The sequence below is a fragment of the Artemia sp. Qi Xiang Cuo genome, chromosome 18, assembly GCF_049724085.1.
Source record: "Artemia sp. Qi Xiang Cuo chromosome 18, ASM4972408v1, whole genome shotgun sequence".
Taxonomy (NCBI): domain Eukaryota; kingdom Metazoa; phylum Arthropoda; class Branchiopoda; order Anostraca; family Artemiidae; genus Artemia; species Artemia sp. Qi Xiang Cuo.
In genome coordinates, this window is record NC_142811.1 from 19,572,255 (window position 1) to 19,596,125 (window position 23,871).

Genomic DNA, 23,871 nt, shown 5'->3' on the forward strand with positions numbered 1-23,871 from the left:
GTTAGGTTAGGAAAATTTAACTTTCATTTATGAATCCAGGGCCAAAAACATGTTCTGAAATGGCATTCCCAAGATTCCATGTTAAATCTCTTCTGATTTCTAAATGCTAGAAATTTATCTACTAAATAGGTCTACCTAGGTTTATTAAAATCTTGACAAAACAACATTTTACATTATTTTTGGTTATCAGTTTTTTTTTTTCTCTGGTTTTAGTTCTGAAAATGCAATTCCTGCTATTTGAGTGGAATTTTAAGCTATAGGCCTATCAATATTTTTTTCCTATATTTACAAAATGTATTTACATATATTTAAAACCTCATAAATTGGGATTGAGCAAAGTTGTGAAGCTGAAAAAAGTTTCCTACACTTCATTTAAGTAGAAGATCTGTTCTGCAAGGTTTTACTTTCTTAACATAAAGCTTTATAAAGGTCATCAAAGGTCATTGATTGATTTCATACTCAAGAATACCTTCCAAGGACTTATTTATGTCTGTGGATCAGTCACTGGAAGTTTCACTTTTCTAACCTAACCCCTTTCCAAGAAAATAAAGTGTAGCTAAACTAGAATTGTACCATAGGCCTAGCTGATTTAGCAGTGGTAACTTTTATTTTCCTTAGTCTTGATAGTAGGCCTATAATTTAGGTTTGGAAACAAATTTGCAGAAATTTCTAAAAAGAGCAAACTGCTCAAATATGACATCAGATTTGCTGTGACATCATTTTCAGATGGATTTATGTTCTTTTAAAATTCCTACAATTTTTTTTTTCAAAATGATATTTTTCTAATAAAACTAAGGACAGCAATAATGAGGCCTACAATCCTGAATCAGCTGCAAATGGAAATCTTTTCCCATTACACTTTTTTTGGAAACATGTTTTTAAATTTTTGGTTACTATAGACTGTTTAACCTTTTTGGGCTATTAAGGACTCAAAATAGAATTTTACCCAGAAACAAATATTGAACTATGGAAGAGCATAAGAAAAGGCATCAATTGATGTATTCACTTTTATCCTAGCTATATTAGCCTATGTTACAAACTGCAAATTTAGCCTATTATCCAAGATGAGAAACCCCTCGGCTAAAATTTTGCCAAATTATTTTTCTCTAGATCAATTTGATAGGCTGGCTAAAATATAAGGTAGAGTTCTAATTGTTGTTGAGATGATGTTTGAGCAAATCAACTGCTCATATATATGTGATTCTCTATTAAATCTTAGGTTTTGAATAAAACCATGTCAGTTTAAAAATCAATCAAATGAAAATTTGACACAGGCCATGTCTACACTTAAAATATCATGGGATTGTACTAGAACATTGTATAAATTGTTCCTACTTAAATCACTGATATTGGTCTGCATATCTATTCTGGTGTGCAAAGTCATTCAGAGTGAGGGCAGCTGAACTATGGCTGGGGGCTTGCCCTGTTTGATCAAATTTTCACTTTGATTTAGCCTTTTTTGCTTATGTTTGAATTGGGAGGGGGGCATTGGGTACTTGTCTAAATATATAAAACACTTGAGAAGTGAAGTTTAGTGACAATAAAATATGAAGAAAGTGGAATACTTTATTAGCAAAATTGTGAAGGTCATTTGTGAATTATTAAATTGGGTACTTTGGGATTAGCTGATTGTCTCAAAGACAAAGAAAAGTTCATTATTAATGTGATTCTTGACCTAGTTCATTTTAGTTCATTATTAACATAATTCTTGAGGACACTGGTTAGTTTGCTTTGACTAGTGATAGAATCTCACCATGGCTGTTCAAGAATCATTTCAGATTGTTGGAAGGGCTATAGCACAACTAAGCTGGAACAAGCAGGTTTTACTCATTTGAAAGTGAACCACAAAAATAATTTTGTCAACTCAGAAGCCAGCATCTCTACCCAAAAAGTAAAGAGGATGTGAGATTCTGCAAAGTAGAGGAACAAACAGCACTGATATACATCCTGCCATCATTTACATTCATACTCAGTAGAGTATATGTGGCAGGCAGCAGTATATGATGTGCTTTGCCCCTACCCCCCCCCCCTCTTATGTGAAAATATATAGCCTAAATTCGTTTCTAAACTATTATATTTTCATTATAATAATAATAATGTATTATTAAAGCTTTTTACAGCCCTATACAAATCAAAAAAGAAAAGAAAAAGGATAAATAAAATGAAGACATACTAAAATCACTATCCTCTTAATCAACATTCATACCTAAGGTAAAGTGAAGGTATCATCTCACATAAAGGGTCATCTTCATCTGAAACAAAATCTACATTTAATTCTTGTTGTACAGAAGTATATGCATTAAAATTACCTGCTAGAAAAACTAAATCACTTGGGTAATGAGATTCCACTGAACTCAACTCTTCCTATAATATATACCATGTATCCTCAATACAGTATGAGCTATTTTCTAGGGAAATATATACAAATCCAAAATTAAACCATTTTTCCAGAAATTTTCCGTGCAACTAAATCAAGTTTTCAGATTTACTTGACAGACGACGCAAATTTTTGAACATGTCACTCTTTACTAGTACAACTATTCCTCCATAGTTTCGTGATGTAGCCCTGTCCACTCAAAAAAACTTCGTATCCACACACTATAACATCTTCCTCTGGCAACAACCATGTCTCTACAAAACACGTCACTGTTGCTGTCAAAAATGAATTATTTAAACACAACTCTCTCTTGTTTCTTAAACCTTGTATATTCCATGTGACTAAGGACAGTTTTTGTATGTGGCTTGTATCCTATCCAGTAAACGCAAATGGTGGCTTTTCATGAGGCATCTGTGACCACAGGTTTTTTGTTTTTTGTCCATTTTTGAGCCACTGTTTGTTCTTACACTTCTTTTCCCTTGTTTGTGGTCATCATTAGGGCTTATAATAGAATCTAAAGTTCTTTTTCCTTTTACTGACCCTTTGTTTAGCCGGCTTCTGCCTGGTGTGGCAGGATCCGCAGTAGTCATTGGCTTTTTGTAGACAGTTGCATCACTATCACTAGCGTTACTACTTTCTATGTCCAAACAAGAGTCACTATCACTTGAAGGGGATCGTATGTAGGCCCGACGAGGAATAAAATCCCTTTTTGAACTATCAACTCCAGTCGGTTGCTGACCATTTGCCAATTTTGCAGCCTCCACGACCTTTTTTTATCAAAATCATAAGAAAAAATCTGGTTGTCTATGTAAATTTTTTTACCACGTAATTTCAATGCTCTGTTTTCACTTATAGCTTGGGTTATCAGGGGTCTTAATGCTTTTCGGGCCTCCCGTTCCTCTTGTGTATAGTCTGGAGTGACTGAAATCCCATTTCTTTTAAACAGTTTAGCATTACATAGGACAGCATCACGAGTCATTTTGGTCGTGAATTTAACAAGGATAGGGCGGGGGTTTGAGGGTCCTCTCAGTCGAAGAGCATCTTGTATTTCATTTTTTGATAGTGAAAGGTTGGGCACAGAATTGTTAATACATACTATAATGTCCTCACTTAGTTTAGAGTTCGGATTATTTGGATGCAGCATCCCATAGAACATAAGATTGGTTTGTTTTAGTTCCTTTTCCAATCTAAAATTTCTCTTACGTGACTCCTTTAATTCACTCTTAATTACTGCGATTTCTTGGGATGTCTTTACTTGATTTATGGCAAAGTCCTGCAACTTAGATTCTATCCCTGCCAAAATTGATTGTGCATTTTGAATGCTTTTCGTCAGATGTGGAATATTTGAAACTGCTTTTTTTATTTCCCCCAAAGTCTGGGCAATGTCCTGATCTCTCATCATAACTATCAAAAGACTTAAAACGAAAAATTACTCGCAAGGGGGGCTATTTCGTAAACAAGTACGGCCCCCCAGTTTCCAACAGTGCAAGTGTTCAAATTCTTTCTTCAAATGCCAAATCCAATCCAGTCAAAAAAATCCAATCTCTGATATTTGAATGCCTTCAGTTAATTTTGTAAGATTTAATCCTTTACAAAATATATGTGACCTTCACTGGCGGATGCTGAATGAGAACTTATAATTCTGTTTTATTTCATTATTATTCACCAGACTTCACTTCTTGAGTATGTTTTATATAATAGACAAGTACCAGGCATTGTAATTAATTTGTCCTTGGGTGCAACCAACCCTAAGAATGGCTCTGCTGCTGTGGTCATATAACATATCTAAAAAGCATAAGCTCAAATTAATATACATAGGAAAAAAAAGATATAAAAAAGTCTTATGAAATAGCCTACACTAATGTCACAAAAATCATAAAGTATTATGCATAATACAATTTTTATATAGGCTACTTAGTCAATAAAGATATAGCTTTTTTGTGTACCAACTTAAGGGCCTTTGCCTGACCTAGGATTGCTATCATTGTGAATGCATCAAAATACACTATAATTAGGTTTCTAAATATATTTCTTAGTACATCATATTTTCTACATTTCATAAGAATAGCCAATGGTGACAATTTTTTCTCCTGAGCATGTGATATTGCAAGCAGAGTCTCCCAGTGCTCTGTTTTGGGTCATGCTGTATTCCTCATGTATATATCAACAATATATATAAATATATATATATATATATATATATATATATATTCCAGTCATGTGACTATGCAAGCACAGTGTCCGGTCAATTTAATGGAGCCCATCTGGAAATATCTGAACTTCTTGATCGTTGTGTGCCCTATATTCCCTGACAGGCTCACAGACTAAACATTGTTATAGAACATAGTGGCAATTCATCTCTTTGGATAATTGAGCTTTTTGACATCCTTGATGAAATATATGTGTTCTTCCCTTCATCTACTAAGCATCTTCCCACCCTTATAGGGAAACTCTGATTGAAAACAGCCTTTAGCTCCAAAACTTATCACAGACTCAATAAACTGCAAGGGCTGAAACCATACAAGCAGTTACTTAGTTTGAAGCAATGCATTCAGCCATTTGCAAAACAAATTGGATAAAGAACACCAATATGAAGTTGAAAGCACAAGCTAGCAGCCTTCTGAAAAGGATTCTAAACTTCAAATTAACTGCTTGCCTCATCTTTATGAAAAAAAAAATTATGTACAAGATGAGGATAGCAACAGAAAAACTTGAAGAAGAGGAGATGAACATCATCAATGCAATCGAGATGCTTGAAGCTATCAAGAAACTTTTCAAAAGAATGTTGATTGAAAAGGTGCAAAGACAAGCATCTAAATTTGTCCCCTATCTGAAATACCTACCTTATGAGCGGAGATTGAGTACCTGAGCTTACCCTCTCTGCAATTCAGAAGGGACAGAATGAACTTTGTCAACACTTTCCGCATCATAAAGGTTATTGAACATGTATCTTTGGAGGATTTCTTTGAGTTTGGTTATTATCTATCTACACAACAGAACTCTTTAAAATTGTACCAGCCAAGGGTATCAAGGAAAGTTGGACAGAGTTCCTTTGTAAATTGTTCAGTAAAATCATGGAACACGTTGCCCAACCAAGTAGTTCTGGTGAATTATGTTGCGGCTTTCAAAACAGCATTAGTTGAGACCTCTTTTTATGAAAGGCAGTACCTAGGACCATGAAGTGTATATTTGTTGTAGGGTATCTTTGTTTTTTGTTTTTTTTTAGGATGTTTATAGTTTTTGCTTTTGTTGTTTATAAGTGTTGCTCATGGTATGAAATTTATGCTGTATGAGACAAGCCTACAACTTATTCCATTTCTGATTAATAAATAAATGAAATGGACAATTTTATTGACAGTGCAAAAGTGTTTGCCAGAATGAGAGAAGTTGATCCAGAGGCATATTTTGTCAGATATCATTGTTGGCAACCTATTTCATCTTGCTTTGACAGCCAAGATCAGTTCTATAAACAACGTTTTCGAATCCTGCTTGAAAGGTTGACTACAATGATGGGAGTCTCAGATCTTGCCTTGTCAATTTTCAGCCATTTTGATCCTAACCTTTACCTCCTTTAAACATAGGGTTTCAGTTGCAGATACTGAGTTAGCAACAATGTTTTTTCCAAACCAAGAAAGACCTCCAGATGTTACTGCTTTTCAAGTAGAGCATGAAGTTCTGTTTCAATTTTGCCACCATGCTACTTGCTTCAGAGAAGTCCTAGGTGAAAGAAATTGCCCACAGCACCAGCTTAAGCAAGCCAATTGCCTTTAAAAATTGGCTGCAACATTACCTGTTGTAGTTGGTGCTGCCAAAAGAACATTTAGCAAGCTCAAGGTTGTTAAGAATTTGATGAGAACTGCCATGGTTGATTTTTTACTAGATTCCTTATGCTGTTGGCAAATGAGAAAGACCTAACCAATGCCATTGACTTAAACAAGGTTGTCCAGCTTTGGTCCATTTTGAAGAACAGGCAAATACAAACATAGCTGTCCTTAGTTATGCATGATGTATTCTGTTTTAGCTTCTTGTTTGTCTTGGTGAATAAGTACAAAAGATATAAGGCTAATAATAATAATTTGTTGCAGGTCATATAATGTGACCTAGGAGTTTATTGAATGATGGGATCTCACCTCCCCCCCCCGCCCCCGGCCTTGGTCCTTTTAGCCACCCCTGACTGGAGTCCAGCATATTGAACTGTAGTATTCTTCACTTTGGTAGCAATAAACCTTATCAGCAGTACAGCATGTCTGATCCCACTTCAATAGAAAACTCAGTACTTAAGACAAGTCCCAAAGAAAGAAATTTAAAAGTACTGAATGATGAACAACCAAAGTTCCATGGGCACTGGCAGCAAGCAGTCTTGAGAGCAAATTCAAACTATGGTCTCCTCAATTGCACTATAACTAGCTGCTCCCATAAGTCTTTCTAAGGCTATAGTCATGGCTGCTAGACATCCCCTGCAAAAAAAAAATATATGCCCACATATTCCCCAAGGATAATTTTAGATGTGCATTAGAAAGGAAATTGAAAGTTCTAATCACTTGTTTTAGTGAGAGGCAACACTTTAGCATTATCTATGGCAAACAGTCATATGGCTACAATGTATTTATTATTATTTTTTCCCAGAAGCACTCTGTATTGAAGTGATTGTCATATAGACTTCAGAGGGGGGTCATTTGACTGCAAATTGAGAGTTATAGTGCTTTTTTAAGAGTCAAATGTGATTAGAGGGCAACCTGATCCCACCCTTCCATGCCCTTTTTTCCCAAATGCCCCTGATCTAAATTTTGGGATGCACATTTTGTTCACTTTAGGATTGAAGTGTGAAATTTTAATTGAATGGCTTTATTAATTTGTCTTCTTCCCATCAAGGCAGCATTATCAAGCTTGAGCAGAGTGCTAGAAAACCAAAAGGGAAGCCCTTTTATAGAAGAATTATAGATGAATAAGACATATATAATAAGAATTATTGGGAAGAGTGTTATAGCAGAAATTGGAAGCAAAAACAACAGTAAACATTCCTAAAATTAAAGATTTGTGTTCAAAACTAAGCCACTATGCTAGATTAAACTAAAAATCACAAACTTGTTATAATCATTTCTTTGTTCAAAAAAATTGAGTGTAATTGCTTAAAAGTGTTTGAAAAAATGGGAATGACTAAATTAGTATTTTTTTTCAACAACAAAAAAAAACTTTTGAAATCAAATGCTATAGTACTTGTTCTGAGGCTAAATGACACACAAAGGGGCAATTGATCAAGAGGGAGAGGTTGTTCAAAGAATCCTCCCCCCCCTTCTGAACAGTTTTCAGTATAGACCCTGGTACCACGCCAACGCATTGACCAAACGCCGCCAACAAGAGGCCTGGTTGACCGCCGCCGAAGTGTCGCATTGCCGCCAGCATGCCACTGCTGGCAGAGGTTTTGGCGTTTGGCTGACTTTGAATTAATTTTGCAGCAATTCTTTATTGCATCAACTGCAAAGTCAGAGCTTTTCTTTTCTTTTGTGGTTAAGTATTTCGGTTTTCCTGATTAGAAATCAAGCAGGACTTGCACTATCACCAAATTTTTGGCTGTTTCCCTGAAAATCTATGTATCACTCCAAAAAAAGATTTGGTTCCCCAAATTCCCAAAAATGACCCAATCACAGTGCCACCCCTAGTGATATTTCACTAGTGACTATCCCTGCCAAATATTACTTTGTATACTATAATTCTTCACTACTCTCTTGTTTGTTAATTTTCGTCTCTTTTGTTACTTTGCATATAAACCAGACATATACAATTGCAATATACATGGATCTTCATATGTTGGCAAAAGTATCATCTTTGTGAAATTAAATTTAAAAAACAAGTTTTTTTAACTGAAAGTAAGGAGTGACATTAAAGCTTAAAACAAACAGCAATTATTCTCTATATGAAAGGGGCTGTCCCCTCCTCAACACCTAACTCTTTATGCTAAAGTTTTTTATTGTTTTAAAAAGTAGAGTGGTGAAAAAGAGTCAAACTTTAGTGTAAAGAGCAAGGCGTTGAGGAGGGGAGAGCCCCTTTCATATACAGGATAATTGCTGCGTGTTTTAAGTTTTAATGTTGCTCCTTTTTTTCAGTAAAAAAAAACTTGCTTTTATTTAATTTCTGAACCTTTTTCAACTAATGCAGATTCGATTTTGGCTCATTATACATGGGAAATTAAAGCACAATTTGCATATTAATTTTGGCAGATTTATTCCAAATATGAAAGGTTGCCTTCTCCTCAATACCTTGCTCTTTAGGCTAAAGCTGTTAGCACTTTTAAAAAAGCTTCCTTTCCTATTCTAATTAAACAGCCCCTGTGTTTCAATTTTAGTAAACAGTCAAACTTTAGCATAGAGTTTGGCATTGAGGAGGGGGCAACCCTTCATATATGGTATAATTTCTGTTTGTTTTTCAAATAATGCTGTAAATCTGGCTCACCCTTTATGAAAAATATCCCCCCCCCCCTCACAGAAAGTTTCACAAAAGTTTCATCCAGCATAAAGTGCACCCCCCCCCCCATCAATTTCCCTCCAGTCAGTTCCTTCCTTGCTGAGAATCCCTCCCTCTCTGTAAAATTGCTTGTGGACGATTCACCCTGAAAAATTCTCCTTAGCATTTTTTCATTGGAATAAGACTTTAATCTCTAGTCGGTTTCTCGATCACTCCAGAAATGCCCCCTTCTGTGGAAATTATTTCCCAGAAAACAAAACGGACAGAAAAAAGCCCTCAGGTAATTCACCCAGAACATCTCCATATAAAAAATATTCAGCAAAGAGAATGTAAGACCATTAAAAAAAATTTTGAATAGTAATTCTGTCAAAACCCCCCAGTGTAACATTTCCCTTAGAATATTCACTCATCAGAAACTTCCCTCCCAAAGGAAGATTCTCCCCTTATAAATCCACCTCATGCACACCCTCCCCGCCAAAAGAAAATGGTTGTATATTCAATAACAAATACTATATGTAAACAATGGGCAAAGTTTTACAACTTGTAGCCCTTCCTCTGGGGACTGTGGCAGGTTATTTTACATCTAAAGACATAGCTATTAGATTTTTCGACTATGCTGAACAAAATTGCTATCTTAAAATTTTGATCCAGTGACTGGGGGAAAAACTGAGCATGGGAGGGGCCTAGTTGCCCTCCAATTTTTTTGGTCACTTGATAGGGCACTAGAACTTTTGATTTCCATTCAATTGAGCCCTCTGACGATATTTTAGGACCAATGGGTTGATACAATCACCCCTGGGAGGAAAAAAAAACAACAAATAAACATGCATCTGTGATCTTTGTTCTGGCAGAAAAAAAATGAAAAATTCCACATTTTTGCATATAGGAGCTTTAAATCTCTACAAATTTCTATTTCTCTTGATGAATAACAAAGAAGACCAGCGTCCAGCCAATGAATTGCCAAGCTTTTAGCTCATGAATAGGCCCAAATCTGTTGTAAATTCAAGCTGGGATTTGAGAAAGACTGATGAAAACATTAATGTTTGCTGTCAACATTGATTGTACCGCCATCTCACCAGCGACGGCGCGAAAAAATCATCAGTGGTGTGCTGCTGGTGCGCTGCTGCTATTTTTGGCCCCGCCGCCACCGGCCTTCTTATATCGGCGCGGCGCTGGGGTCTATTTCAGTATGACTTAAAAATTGCTCCTGTCTTATTTAGAAAAACCCTGAATAAATATTTAAAATTTGTAGTTTTTTTTTTCGTAATGGAAGCAAAGAACAACAAAAAGTTTCACAACTTGAATATATCCTGTATTGCCTGCCGTCCTGCTGTGAAATAGATATTGTTCATACTTTCAAATAAAGATAAGTTAAACTTTGTAAAGAGGGGGAGCAACTAGAAGCTAGCAGCCTCCATTCCCTCATATATAGGAAACTTGTGTTTACCTAAGTTTTAATACTCCTTGCATATTAACTTTTATTTGCCCCAAAAAATAGTTTTGCACCTGAAAGTTTACTAGCTTTGTATAATAATTAGGGGTTGCAAAGCTAAGGGGTAACTTAATCCAACTGTCCATGTATCAAAAATGAGATCCTTAATCATGTAGACTCCTTGGAGTACATATAAAACACTCTATTATGATTGAATAGCCTAAAAATTTAATAGCCTATTCTATCCTGTTGCATTGGTTGCACTACATGTACAACTTAAGTTAAAAACACTTAGCATATCCAAAATGACATATCACTAATAACCTAATGATGCTATTGTCTGGCAGAACATCCACCAAAGCTCAAAAATATGTTGGATGTTAGGATTTGTAGTAGCTGGTTACTGTGATTTGTTGGTATCTAGAGGCAAAACTTGATGTTTGGCTTTTTTTAGAATTTGACAATTTTGAATTTTTTCAATTGGCTGGGACACCCTAAATATAATTTTTCTACTTTGTCAACTAGTTACTAGCAAGGTCCTGATGGATCCATACCATACATCTTAATGGTTCAAATAAGTCAAAGTTGTCATTTGTAAAAAAGTCAATTTCAATTTTTGCCTCAAAATATCCAAAAATATTTCGGATGCTAGGATTAGTAGTAGCTGTTTGTCTTTTTTTTTGCAAATGAATAAATTTCTTGCCATGACATCAAAGTCCCATGGTTAAGCATCTAGGAAGAAGGTGCTTGTATTACTGTTTTCTGTATTGGGAAATCCATTTACAAATAAGACAAAACATATTTATTCTGTAAGTTGAAGAGTATGGGTAAACTATAAGAGCAGGAACTGGCACTAAAGTCGACAGAAAAGACTGTCAACAACATCTAGTGTCTGCACCACGTGGTATTTTTCAAGCTTTGTAATGGTTCTTCTGTCAGACACTTGTATACTTCTCCAATTTTACCAGTTGCACTAATCAAATTGCTTTTATTATTACACTGAAAAACACCAGTTTGCCAAATGCTAGATGGCGTTGGTAGTTTTTTTTCGATACTAGCGCAAGTTTCCACTTTTTTAAGTTACCCATACTCTTTACTGTCAGCTACAGCTGTAAACCCTCTTACCAGGAACATTGCATGCAAAATGCATCAACTGTATGAATCAGGCCATCTTGAACTAAATTTTTTTAGTGTTTTCTCCCCTGTAAGGTCTTACTTGTGTTTACCAATCATGGATATTGTAATGAGCTCCCACTGAATTTTCTAGTGATACAGATTGTGACAAACACCATTTATTGTTTATGACATCTGTGTAGCTTTTCCATTTTTTGTTATTATTCTTTTAGACTTCTGGTCCAAATCCTGACTATGGAATGTATCAGCAATCCCAAGTATATCAGGGGATGAATTACAGAGGCAACCATGGTTATACAAACGAAACAATGCAGAGAGGCCCAAGATATGGTGCAAACACACAGGTAGAATAAATAATAATGAAACACTAAAGTTACCAATTGTTTCCCTTTATGGTGCCATCATTAAATTGTATACAGTATATTATACTGATGCAGAATCCCACAAATAGAATCGAATTTTACCTCTTAAAGTTAGAAATTCATAAAGTATATATATTTTATGCAACAAGCTTATGGCTTCCTCCTTTATTGAATAAAATAAATAAATAAAGTATATATATAAAAGTAATATTTTGTAAACATGGGGGAAATCTGGCCTATCTAGCGTTATTGGGAACAAAATTTCCCTCAAAGAATGACTCTTTGCAAGATATTCTGTAAAATATGGTCATATCCAGGGGGACTACTGGGTTTGAACCCCCTCCCCCTAACGTTTTCTTCTAACCTGTAAAAAAAGTAACAAAATTGCATATAAATAAATTAGTTGTTGATGTGTTTTGTAAAGATTTTTCTCTACTCCTCCCCCCCCCAAAAAAAAATTCCTGGCTATGCTGTGTAAAATTAAAATACCATCCATGCTGTAAAATGAAAATACCCTCCATAATAAAGCAATTTTCAGTGCAAGAACAAAATTTAGAAATATTGGGCTGATGTATGTGATGTTTGAAAAGTTATGTCAAAATCTGTAAACCCTGTAATGAAATTCCAAAATCGCCTCCTGTCTAATTAGAGTTGCTCCTTGCTCTGTTTGATAAGTGCTGATCTTTAGATAACTGTTGACTTCCAAGGGTATCTGCAGATATATTGTATGGGGAAGGGGGGGGGGTTGTTTTATTAACATTTTTGAGGAAGGGGGCACTAAGATTTAAAAATATTTGAAAGATTTGAAACAGTTTTTCTGTTGTTTATGTTTTTTTTTTTTTTTTTAGAAATATATCATGTTTCTAAATGGTTGTAAAATCTTGCTATTTTTGTACATTTTTGGTTTCCTACGGGGAAAGAGCTCTCATCTAGATGCCAGAACAAATTGCAAATGTCCTGGAACAAAATGAAATAGAAATTATTCTTTCACTACCTGACTCAGAAAAATGTCCTGATTCCAAATTTGCAGAGATTGCTCATCTAGCTGTTTCACAAATATGTTATTTTTGAGGTTGATGTTGATTTTGAAGAGGTGAAATTCTTGTTTCCATATTAAGGCGTACAACGATAAAATTAATGTCTAGAATAGGGTACTAGATCATGGTGATTGTGAAAATCACTTTTATTTAAACGTAAAATTGAAACTTGTATTTATCTTTTTAGGTTGAACAATGATTATATAGCAAACTACCTTTAAACTTTAAATTGTCAATATGAATTGTACCTTTATTAAAGAAGAATTAGTGGAGGAGTCGGGAGAGATTGCTTTGGGAGAGAAAGTTGCAGACTTGGTGAATGAAGCTAGTCAATCAAGGAAGGTTGAAGATGTCACAACAGTTATTGGGGATCTCTCCATAAGTCATGCAGGTCTAGCTTCACAAACAAGAAATCTATTGAACATTACTTGTCGTTGTTGTTGCAGGTGAAACAAAGTCATTGGCGAAAATCTTCCAAATTATCCGTAAACTTCAAACCTGATTGTCTCTTTTGCTCTACGCCAGTTACCTTTGACAGAACAAAGAAGAAAGAAGACAGTTTTAAGATTAGAACGAGAGACTTTGAAAATACACTAAGAGATGTTTGTGGAAAGAGAAATGATGACTGGTCAGGAGCAGGGATGACTAGAATTCTTGCTGCAACTGCCAATCTACACGCTGTTTATGTAGTTTACCACAAATCCTGTTGCTCAAACATTCTAACGGAACGTAATATCCCCAAAAAGTATAGCAGAAATCCTTCGCAGTCTGGAAAACGAAAATCTGGCCGACCACAGAACTTGAATCAGAACGAGGTGTTCGAGAAAGTTGTCGAGTTTTTTCCAGGCGAACAATGATGAGCAACTAACACTGAATGATTTTGTTAGTATGATGAATGAGCTCATGGGTGATTCAGAGGATTCTGGATATAGTGGAAATACATGAAAAAGAAGATGCAAAAGAGATCTGGTGAAAGCACAGTATTTACAGAGATAAACGACAGACAAAACATCATTACGCTAAGAGCCATAGCTCAGGCCCTTCTCCACGAGTGTTACTTAAAACCAAAAAAGGCCGACGTGGAACTGGAGAAGGAAGCTATCGTCCCAGCTGCAGCAACTATGGTCAAGAGTGATGCCAAAGGTATTAAACAACAAATGGACATATATCCCAATCCTTAAAACCTTGGGGAGATAACACACAACCTAGAATACCTATCCTCATCTTTGTGGCTCTTTCTCAACGCTCTTTTCGTAGGAGACAAAACAGAAAGGAATGTTGCGTCAATAGGTCAGTGCACTTACAAGCCTGCTGGCCAAAGGTAATCAGACCACCTCTTAAGATTGGATTAGCTGTCCAGTCGCATCATCATTCCAGCAACCCCTTTCTAAGTGACAAGCCCAATGCTATGGGTTTCAGCTCGTCGTATTACGAGACGTTGCTCTTCGAGCGTAACGCTAATAGCACAAACGTAGGAGGACTGGAAGGAACTTTTTGCATACAGTACATAGCTGATAACGTTGACCACAACGTCTGAACCCTTGATAGTACCGACACTTTTCACGGCATGGGCATAATAGTTTCTGTGACGCCACTGATGAGGTCTTCAACAGTACTTGAGAGGAGAAAGTTTGTTACGTTAAGGGAGATAACTGAAGTGAACCAAATTACCATTAAGTATCTCAGACAGACATTAGAACAACCTAACCTTCTCTGCGATCCGCTACCACGAGCCTCGATTCTGGATACTTCGAAATATTGTGACTTGCTCTAGAAGATGTCTAGACTTTTTTCTAGACCATAGCCCATCAGGCAGGGAGCTATGAGTGAGCTGTACGTTGATGCGCAGTCAGGCTCTTACACAGAGAAAGTTTCCATTCTCTTCACACCCATGATAGATATGAGACCAAGTGATCCCATTTGTATCCACTCTACACTCAGCTTTGTTTGCTAAGTGTTCCAGATTCGGTGGGACTCCAGTACTGATCTTCGATCAGCCTTTACTGGAAACTCTTACCTACTGAAAAGCTCTTACCATTATTGGTACTGAGATGGATGCAAGTCCTATAAAAAAATCTTCCTGTGGCTGGGTTGGCTTCCACACAATCTTGAGTTACTTTCGGACTGTGGACAGATTATGGAAGGCTCTGGACTTCAAGACACGTTGGAAATAATATATGCGCCAAGTGCTATTCCATGCATCATTTCTGAGAAAGCCTATCCCAGAGCTATACGAGGACACATGCTCACTGACGGGGCACTGAATAGCCTTCTCCCTGCTGAATCTTACGGCACTGAAGATGGTGCTGATTCAGCAGACATGGAAAAAATATTCAGTGCCTCCTACGAGCTTATGGAGTTCTTCACTGTATCTTGGTGCATTGGAAGGTCACACAGACATGCGAAGCATAGAGGAAAGTCTGTCTCTGGTAGAAGTCGCCAAGACATTTTCTTCTCTTGAACAGTCACTTTCGGAATAGTTGCGAACGGCCAAAATATGGATACAATATATGCAAATGATTGACATACTGAAGAAGTTCATCCAAGCATCTTCAGACTTCCTTGATTGACTAGCTTCATTCACCGAGTCTGGACCTTTCTCTCCCTAAGCGACTTTTACCGACTCTTCGACTATTTCTTCTTTGCAAGTGCTACAATTCATATCGACAATTTAAATTTTAAGAGTAGTGCTGTATATTCATCGTTCAACCTAAAAAGATAAACAAAATTTTTAATTTGACGTTCAAATAAAGTTGATTTTCATAATCACCATGATATAGTATCCTATTCCGGGCATCAATTTTGTTATCATACACCTTTATATGGAAATACGACTTTCACCTCTTCAAAGTCAACCTCAACCTTCAGCACATTTTTCTGAATCGAGTAGTCAAAGAATCATTTCTCTAACAATTTGTTCCGGGTTATGCCCTTTTTTCACACATTTCCTGGACTAACAGTTGGAGTAAAGGGTAATCATTTTACCGTTGCTAATATAGACCTTCTTTTAATATAATTTTTAATTTTTTGAGGTTTGTTATGCTTTTGTTTAGTCTTTAGGACTTTTTTCTGTATAGTTTCTACTCATTGTTTGCTTTGTGCACTGACGATAGTCAAGCAGAGGTCTCAACCGGAAATAATAACTAATCAAGAAAATAATAATAAATATCCGGATATTTATCCTTCTTTTCTCATTGGCTGGAAATATCCTCGGTTTTTCTTCTTCAAAGTTTGCTTCATTTGGGTCATGCGTAGCCAGTTTGGTTCTAGAAATTATTTCTCTTTTTGATCTATTGGTGTTATTTGTTGTTTCTTCCTAGTTCTTCTTCAACTAGGATATATAAATTATGGTGGCCGGCGTTTACCCCCCCCCCCCCCGAAAAATACCCCCCCCCCCCCCGTGAAAAATAAGGCTTTCCAAATTAGAGAATTTTATTTGAGTTTTATTTTTAAATTTCCTTAGGGGGAAGAAATTGTGGTACTTGTGTATTATGCGCCACTCACTCAAGTCTACGCTGCGTAAAATTCGAGAACACACCAATGTGTTTTCGTTAGTTTCTTTGTTACTTTAGAAATAAACTTGGGCTATAGATTTGAAAATTACGGGGGGGGGGTAAAGTTTAGCGGGTCTGCATGCAAAATCTGTTTGGTACAATTATTCTGCATATTAGATAGATCGATAGATGGCGTATTTTAAAGCCGAATATACGGCCATGAACACAGTAAATTACCATAAATGAAAGGTACAAATAACGTAAACTTGGATTAGTGATCATCATAAAACACTTAAATGAAACACTACATTAACCTAATAATATTACTTAATACTTGGAAAACGGTCATTTAAAAAAAAATTGTCGCTTGGAAAAAATACTTGAATGAAACATTACAGTTACTTTATAGTTGGATTTTTTTTTTAGTTAACAAAATTTCCAGATACCTCGCTATTCTTCTTTAATTTTTTAGTGGCCATAAACCTAGAAAGAATTGTTTTCTGACTTCAAACTGTCCAAATACTTTATCCCCCCCCCTCATGTGCAAATATATAGCCCAAAATATTTATTCCCACATATTCTGTCACTTTTTTTGTCTTGTCTCGCGCTAAGCTGAAAAAAACTAATGTAGAAACCGGATTGTTCTCGAGTTTTACACAGCGTAAACTTGAGTGAGTTGCCCATAATACACAAGTACCACAACTCCTTTCCCTTACGGAAAAAAAACTCAAATAAAATTCTCAAATTTGGAAAGCCTTCTTTTACCGGGGGGGGGGGGGTTAAGTATTTTTACAGTTTGAAGTCAGAAAACAATTTTTTCTAGGTATATGACCACTAAAAAATTACAGAAAAATAGCGAGGTATCTGGAAATTTTGTCAACTAAAAAAAAAAGAAAAAAAATTCCCAGTATAAAGTAAATGTTTCATTTAAGTGTTTTTTCCCAGTATTAAGTACTATTATTAGGTTAACGTAGTATTTTATGATGATCGCTGATCCAAGTTCATGGCCATATATTTGGCTTAAAATACGCCATCTATCGATCTATCTAATATGCAGAATAATTGTACCAAACAGATTTTGCATGCAGACCCGCTATACTTTACCCCCGCCCCCTAATATGCAAATCTATAGCCCAAATTTATTTCTAAAGTAACGAAAAAACCGGTGTATTCTTGAATTTTACATATCGTAAACTTGGGCGAGAGTCGCATAATACACAAGTACCAAAATTTATTCCCCCTACGGAAACTAAAAAAAAAACTCAAATAAAATTCTCAAATTTGGAAAGCCTTATTTTCTGGGGAGGGGGGTTAAACGTCTAGAACCATAAATTATATAAGTTCCAATGTTTTTTTTAATAATTTTTATTCTTGCTTAAATGTCTATTTACGTTTAATAAATGCACACCTTTAATAAAATGATGGATCTCAAAAAATCAAACTGCTGCGTATGTACCTTTCATGTCTATGTCTGTCTTTTACCTAAATATCACCCCTATTTACTCAGTTAAGAAAATGTTCCTATACTATGTCTTCAATGTTTTCGATAATTCCAATAATTCTATGTCTTCAATAGTTCGAGATGTGTGGTTATGATTTCGGAGCAGGGTTGCCACCCCTAATGATTTATCACTATTTCTATGGATTTTTTTTTATATTGCCTAAACAAAAAAAACATCACTAAATCGACCAAAAAACAATAAAATCCAGGGTTTTTTTTCGTCACGAGGTGGCAGCCCTGCTCAGGAGTACAAGTTCAAATTCATGTGAGCAGCGGCTTTGGTATTGCATACAATAAACTGTTATATTTACCAACGCTAGAAGGGGCGCTGGATATATTTTCTTTGTGTTGATGCATATTTTCAATGTTCCAGTACAGCTGAAATTAGTTTTAATTAGCCTTTTATTTTTAAACAGGGTGAAAGAAATGGACAACGTCGTCAAAGAAATGATGGACGGGGTGCTATTCGTCGTAGTGTTTATCGTAGCGGTATGGATCGTAAAAAAAGTGGAAGGTAAATTTTCGTAATATCCTATCTGATACTGATGAACCTGGTCTTTGGCAAATTTCCAGTTATAGGTTAAAGTTGTGGTATCCTCGCCAGTTTTGGCGATTTTTTTTATATTCCTATGCACATATAGCACTATGCCAAAGGTTGAACCAAAAATTTAAAAATTAATTTATTTCAGGGCTTCTGCTCTGAGTTTTCATTTCTATTTGTTGTTGTAGCATTGCTGCTTTCATACCCTGTGAGAAACAATGAGCTACCTGGATGAAATTAAGAAAGACTTCCTTCACTATCATCATAGGCAGTGCTATAGCCTAAGTAAAGAGCAATGTGGGCACAATGCATTATTTTTTTTTAAGAGCAGGGCACTTTATATCGAAGGAGTTGTCGTAGAAACTTCGAAAAGGGCTTATTCGATTGGAAATTAAAGGGCTAGTGTCCTTTTTAACAGTTGAAAGTGATTGGAAACACATACACACACACACACACACACACACCCCCCCACGCCTATCATTTCCCCAAACACATCCAATCAAATTTTTGAGATAGCTACTTTGTTCAACGTAGCTGAAAGGTCTGGAAATTATGACTTTGAGGGTAACAATCCCACCACAACCCTCAGGGAAAGGGTTGTAAGTTATGCCCTTGGGGCATTTAAGACTTATATAGAAAGGGTGGTCGTATAACTTCGGAAGGGGCTCATTGGATTGGTAATAAGAAGTTATAGTGGCCTTTTTAAGATTCAGAGTAACCCCCCCCCCCCATCTCGTATTTTCCCGAAATGCAACTGAAAGAAATCTTGAGATGACCATTTGTTGTCGTAGAAACTTCGAAAAAGGCTCATTTTATTGGAAATTAAAGGGGATAGTGCCCTTTTTAATAGTCAAAAGTGATTGGAGGTTAACTAACCCTCCTCACACGCCCACCATTTCCTCAAACATCCAATCAAAATTTTGAGATAGCTGTTTTGTTCAGCGTAGTTAAAAGGACCGAAAAGTATGTCTTTAAGTATGACAACCCCCCCCCCACCTTCTGGGCAAGAGTTGCAAGTTATGCCCTGGGGGGGGGGCATATAAGGTTATTTATAGAAAGTGTGGTCATAGAAGCTTCGGAGGGGCTCATTGGATTGGTAATCAGACGTTCTAGTACTCTTTTTAAGATTCAAAGTGATCGGAGGGCAGATAACCCCCCCCCCCCCCGCGCTGCACCTCGTATTTCCCCAAAATGCATTTGATAAAAATTTGAGATGACCATTTGTTGTTGTAGAAACTTTAAAAAGGGCTCATTTGATTGAAAATTGGAAGGGTCTTTTTTAATTGTCAAAATTGATTGAAGGGCAACAAGCCCCCCCCCCCCCCCATGTTTATTAATTCCCAAAACCCATCTAATCATAATTTTGACATAGCCATTGTGTTCAGCGTAGTTGAAAGATTTGGAAATTATGTCTTCGAGGATGTCCCCCCCCCCCGGAGCCCTCAGCACAAGGGTTATAAGCTATGCCCCAAGGGCATATAAGGTTTTATGGAAAGGGTGTTCGTATAGACCCTGGAGGGGGCTCATTTGGCAGAAAATCAGATGTTATAGTTCCCTTTTTAAAAGTCAAAGCGATTGGGGGCAGCCACACCACCATCCCACCCACCCCCCCTCCCTTCCCCCTACGTTTTATTTTCCAAAAATGCATCCGATAAAAATGTTGAGATAGTCATTTGTTCAAAAATAGTTCAAAGATCATATAATAAGGTCTTTGGGCGGGACAGGATCCCTTCGAGTCTGTGGGTAAGAGTTGTAAGTTACGCCCCAGGGTATGTAAGGTTTTATGGAAAGGGTGGTTGTGTGAACTTTAGAAGAGGCTCATTTCTAAAGTTCAATCTCTACAACTACGACCACTACTACTACAACACTACTCCCTTTACAATATTAAAGGGAAATTTGAACTAAATCAAAAGACGCTATATGCATGCACATTGTCAAAATAGCGTATCTCGAGAATTAATTTAGGTATTAAGTTGAAACTTTCAGAGAATACTGAAAGGGGAAGATCATCACATCAAGAGGCAATATGTGCACACTACTGCTAATACTACTGTTACTGCTACATTTACCACTACTACTTCTATTGTAACTACTTTTAGGGTTAAGAACATTGAGGTGAAATTTTCAAGAAGTGTTTGAACAAACAGGTTGTCAAAAGGACATATCTGCGATGTCATAGCAATGGCTAATTGTTTAAATTTGAAATTTCCAGGACTTGATGAGAGGGAGCTTCAACTGATAAAAGGCAATAGGTTAATGCTAGTAGTTCTACCGGCATTCAATACTATTACTAGTAATATCAATACTACTACTGTGACTACTATACTATTACAACTATGCCTAAGGGCATGAAGGTAAAACTCTTAAGAAGCTTTGAGGGGGAAAGATAAACTGAATCAGAATACGCCCTCTGTATGTACGTTGTCAAAAGGGTGTAACAGCAATATCTTAGGAACAGTTTGGTGTGTGAAGTTGAACTTACAGGGCTTGTTGTGGGGGATGTTGAACTAACCAAAAGAAAATATTGACATCCTAACGCTACTACTTCTACTCATACTACTGTTACTACTATTACTACTTCTATTACTACTTCTGCCACTAAAGCTTAGGCTACCACAATTAACTCTACAGCTACTGCTACTAATACTGTTACTTATAAAACTAATAATATTAAGGCGAAAAACTTTGGATATACAGAAACTATATGGAACTAAGTCGAAACACACCATGCCTACACAGGTTGTCAAGGGGACGCATTAGAAATAGTTCAGGAATGGTTAATGGTGTATATTAAGCTGAAAATCTCACTGTGTGTTGAAGAGAATGTTGAAGAAACCAAATGTGCTATGCGCATACTGTAATGCGAATATTACAACAAAGGTGTATATGTATTCGCATATATGTAAACTTTTAATGCTACCACTACAGTTAATGTAACTAATGACGCTAAAGGTATTAAGATAAAGTTTTTAGGGAACGTTTAGGAGTTTCAATCAAAGGAACAAACTGCATGCATGGCATGTAAGCAATATCATAGACAGTACAACTGCATAATAGCTAGAAATATCATTGAAACTTTTAAAGGAGATGATTTAATTCAAAATCAAAAGTCCTGGTGCCCTTTTTAAGAGTAACAGGAGATTGGAGGGCAGGCAGCCTTCCTCTCAAGCCCATTCATTTCACAAACGCATCCAGTCAAAATTCTGAGACAGCCATTATGTTCAGCATAGTAGAACGGTCCAGCAACTATGTCTTTAGGGATATTAGGCATGTCAACCCCCTACAATTATGTAATTGGCCCATTATGCTTCAAAATAAATCAAAAGAAATATGTTCTATGGTTGCCGATAAGACACCTCAGCAATATATCGAGAACAATTGGGGTTATTAAGTTGAAACTTTTGGGGACACTACTATTACTACTTCTGCTCTTACAGTTTAAATAATTTAAAAAAAATTGTAAGTGTATCCAGGTTGTCAAAGAGCATAGATAGAATCTCTTGGGAAGTATTTTACGTTTTAATTTCCAGGCCAGCTTTAGAAGCTATCAATTTAAGTTTAAAAAATACTGTTTGTGTCAGGATTTAAAATTGTTGAAAAAGCTTCTCCAACATACCATACTATGGATTCTTATAAAAAAAAAACTGAAAATATATAAAATATTATTTTTTCCATAAAAAAGATGTCAGTAAAAAACGAACAAAAACTAATTTAAAAAAAAAATTCCACACAATAAGTTTTTCAAAGAAAACTAAAGAGCTCCATTAAGCCAAGAATGAGCAAAAATAAAGTCAAATAATCTTCCAATTGTAAAACTACCACAAATCGTTATCGATAGATAAATGAAAATCAAAACGAACAGAAATTACAATTAATAGCTGAATCAAACATGAATAGGACTGATTCATGAACATGAGTAGGACTGATAAGCCCCATGCCTTCTCAAGACCAGAACACAATTTCCGCTTTACTGAAAACAAAATACATTCGAAATATTTTCACTTTTCTTACTTTGATAAATAAAAAATGATCAAAACATCAAGGGATAAATATTAGTATATGTCAATTAAACTTGACAATCCACGGTCTTTTTTCTTTTTTTTTTCTTCATCAAAAAAATTTCCTCACGTTTAAATTTCAAAAGCAAATTATCCTAAAACTATTTCTGTTCGAATTTTTGTTTGATTTGTTTTATGAACTTTCTTTTAATTGACAAATATTTACCGTCTCGGCCAAAGTTTTTAGTGAACAATGAAAGTGGGTGAAAATCAACTCTTAAACAGCTATTGAATCCTATGTAAGCTGGTTAAGTGACATTCTACATTTGAAAAAAAAAGCTCCCATTTCTAGTTTTCCAAATTTTTTTACACTAAAAAATTAATTGTCACCGTAAAACGGCGATGACACTCTCCCTTTAATGGAAGGATTTGAGTTCAAACTCTGCTGTGGCAACGATAATATATCCAAACTGTCTGGAGAATTGATGGTATCTTTTTTTTTTGTTTTTTAATTTGATAGTAAAACCCTGATAAATATATTCGTTGTTTTTTACTGTTTTTTGTCCCGTGGTGGTGCAGTGGGTTTGAACAGCAACAAATAGTAGATAGTAGCTACTATCAGCTAGATAGTAGAGGATCCAGAGTTTGAATTGAGCTGTAGCAAAAAAATTCAGGGCCAACGCAAGGACTTCAATAGTCAAGAAGCGTCGCTGATATACTACATAGCAGGGTCGTAGTTAGGTTTTTTTCGGGGGGGGGGGTAAAGAAGACTTATAACGCATCAAAATTTTTGTTTATACGTTTTTTGTTACGTTTTACGAGTTGGACAATTTTTCTTTTTTTTGGGGGGGGGGGGGGCAACCAGCCTAACGAGAAAGCTTGTTATAATTTGGCTTGATATTCAGAGAATGCGAACTCGATTTGCTCTTATTTAGATTTTTGTGCCCAAGTCTGTGGTTTTGCTGTTACAATACTGCTAAGGTGTTCTTGTTTTCTGTGGGAACAATCAAGTCTAAAACTTCACAATTTTTAGTTAAATAATTGTAAATATTGTAAGAATTATGTGAGGTATCCATAGAGCTACAGGTACTGATAGATTTAATGCTCTAGCCATAAATCACCCTACATCTTATGAGGTCTTCTTTTTTTTTATTGTTACTAATAATATAGAGATGCTTTCGAATAATTTCATCACTTGAATCAAATTCTGAGCCTTATTCCTATGTTTTCTCGTGAAGTAAATTCGCCTCTGCAAATACAGCTATTGGATAAAGTCTGCTGAAGGACTATTGAACCACGAAATCAATTGTTGAAGAGGCCCTTTTGTTTTATGCACTAGAACATGGACAGCCTTGTTTGTCCAAAAACAAGGACATGTTTGTCCTTGTTTGTCCAAAACATGGACAGCCATGATTTCCAAGTCCAAAAAAAGGGAAAGGGGAACTTCTTTAAAACCTCTAGAGCTGGTTTTTAGTTCTTTTACGTTTTCTTTTAAGTAATTGTTTTTCTTTCAATCAAAAAAAGGGTTATTTT

General features: G+C 36.0%; 1 protein-coding gene across 2 annotated transcripts in view; it reads left to right on the forward strand.

Moving 5' to 3' along the window:
* LOC148941291 (uncharacterized) overlaps window positions 1-23,871 on the forward strand; it is a 94,065-nt gene that overhangs the window by 3,791 nt on the left and 66,403 nt on the right. For both annotated transcript variants that reach the window (XM_089103920.1, XM_089103922.1), the window contains exons 2-3: window positions 11,618-11,749; window positions 18,216-18,313. In XM_089103920.1, coding sequence (XP_088960046.1) covers window positions 11,618-11,749; window positions 18,216-18,313 — 230 coding nt within the window. The remainder of the gene's footprint in view (window positions 1-11,617; window positions 11,750-18,215; window positions 18,314-23,871) is intronic.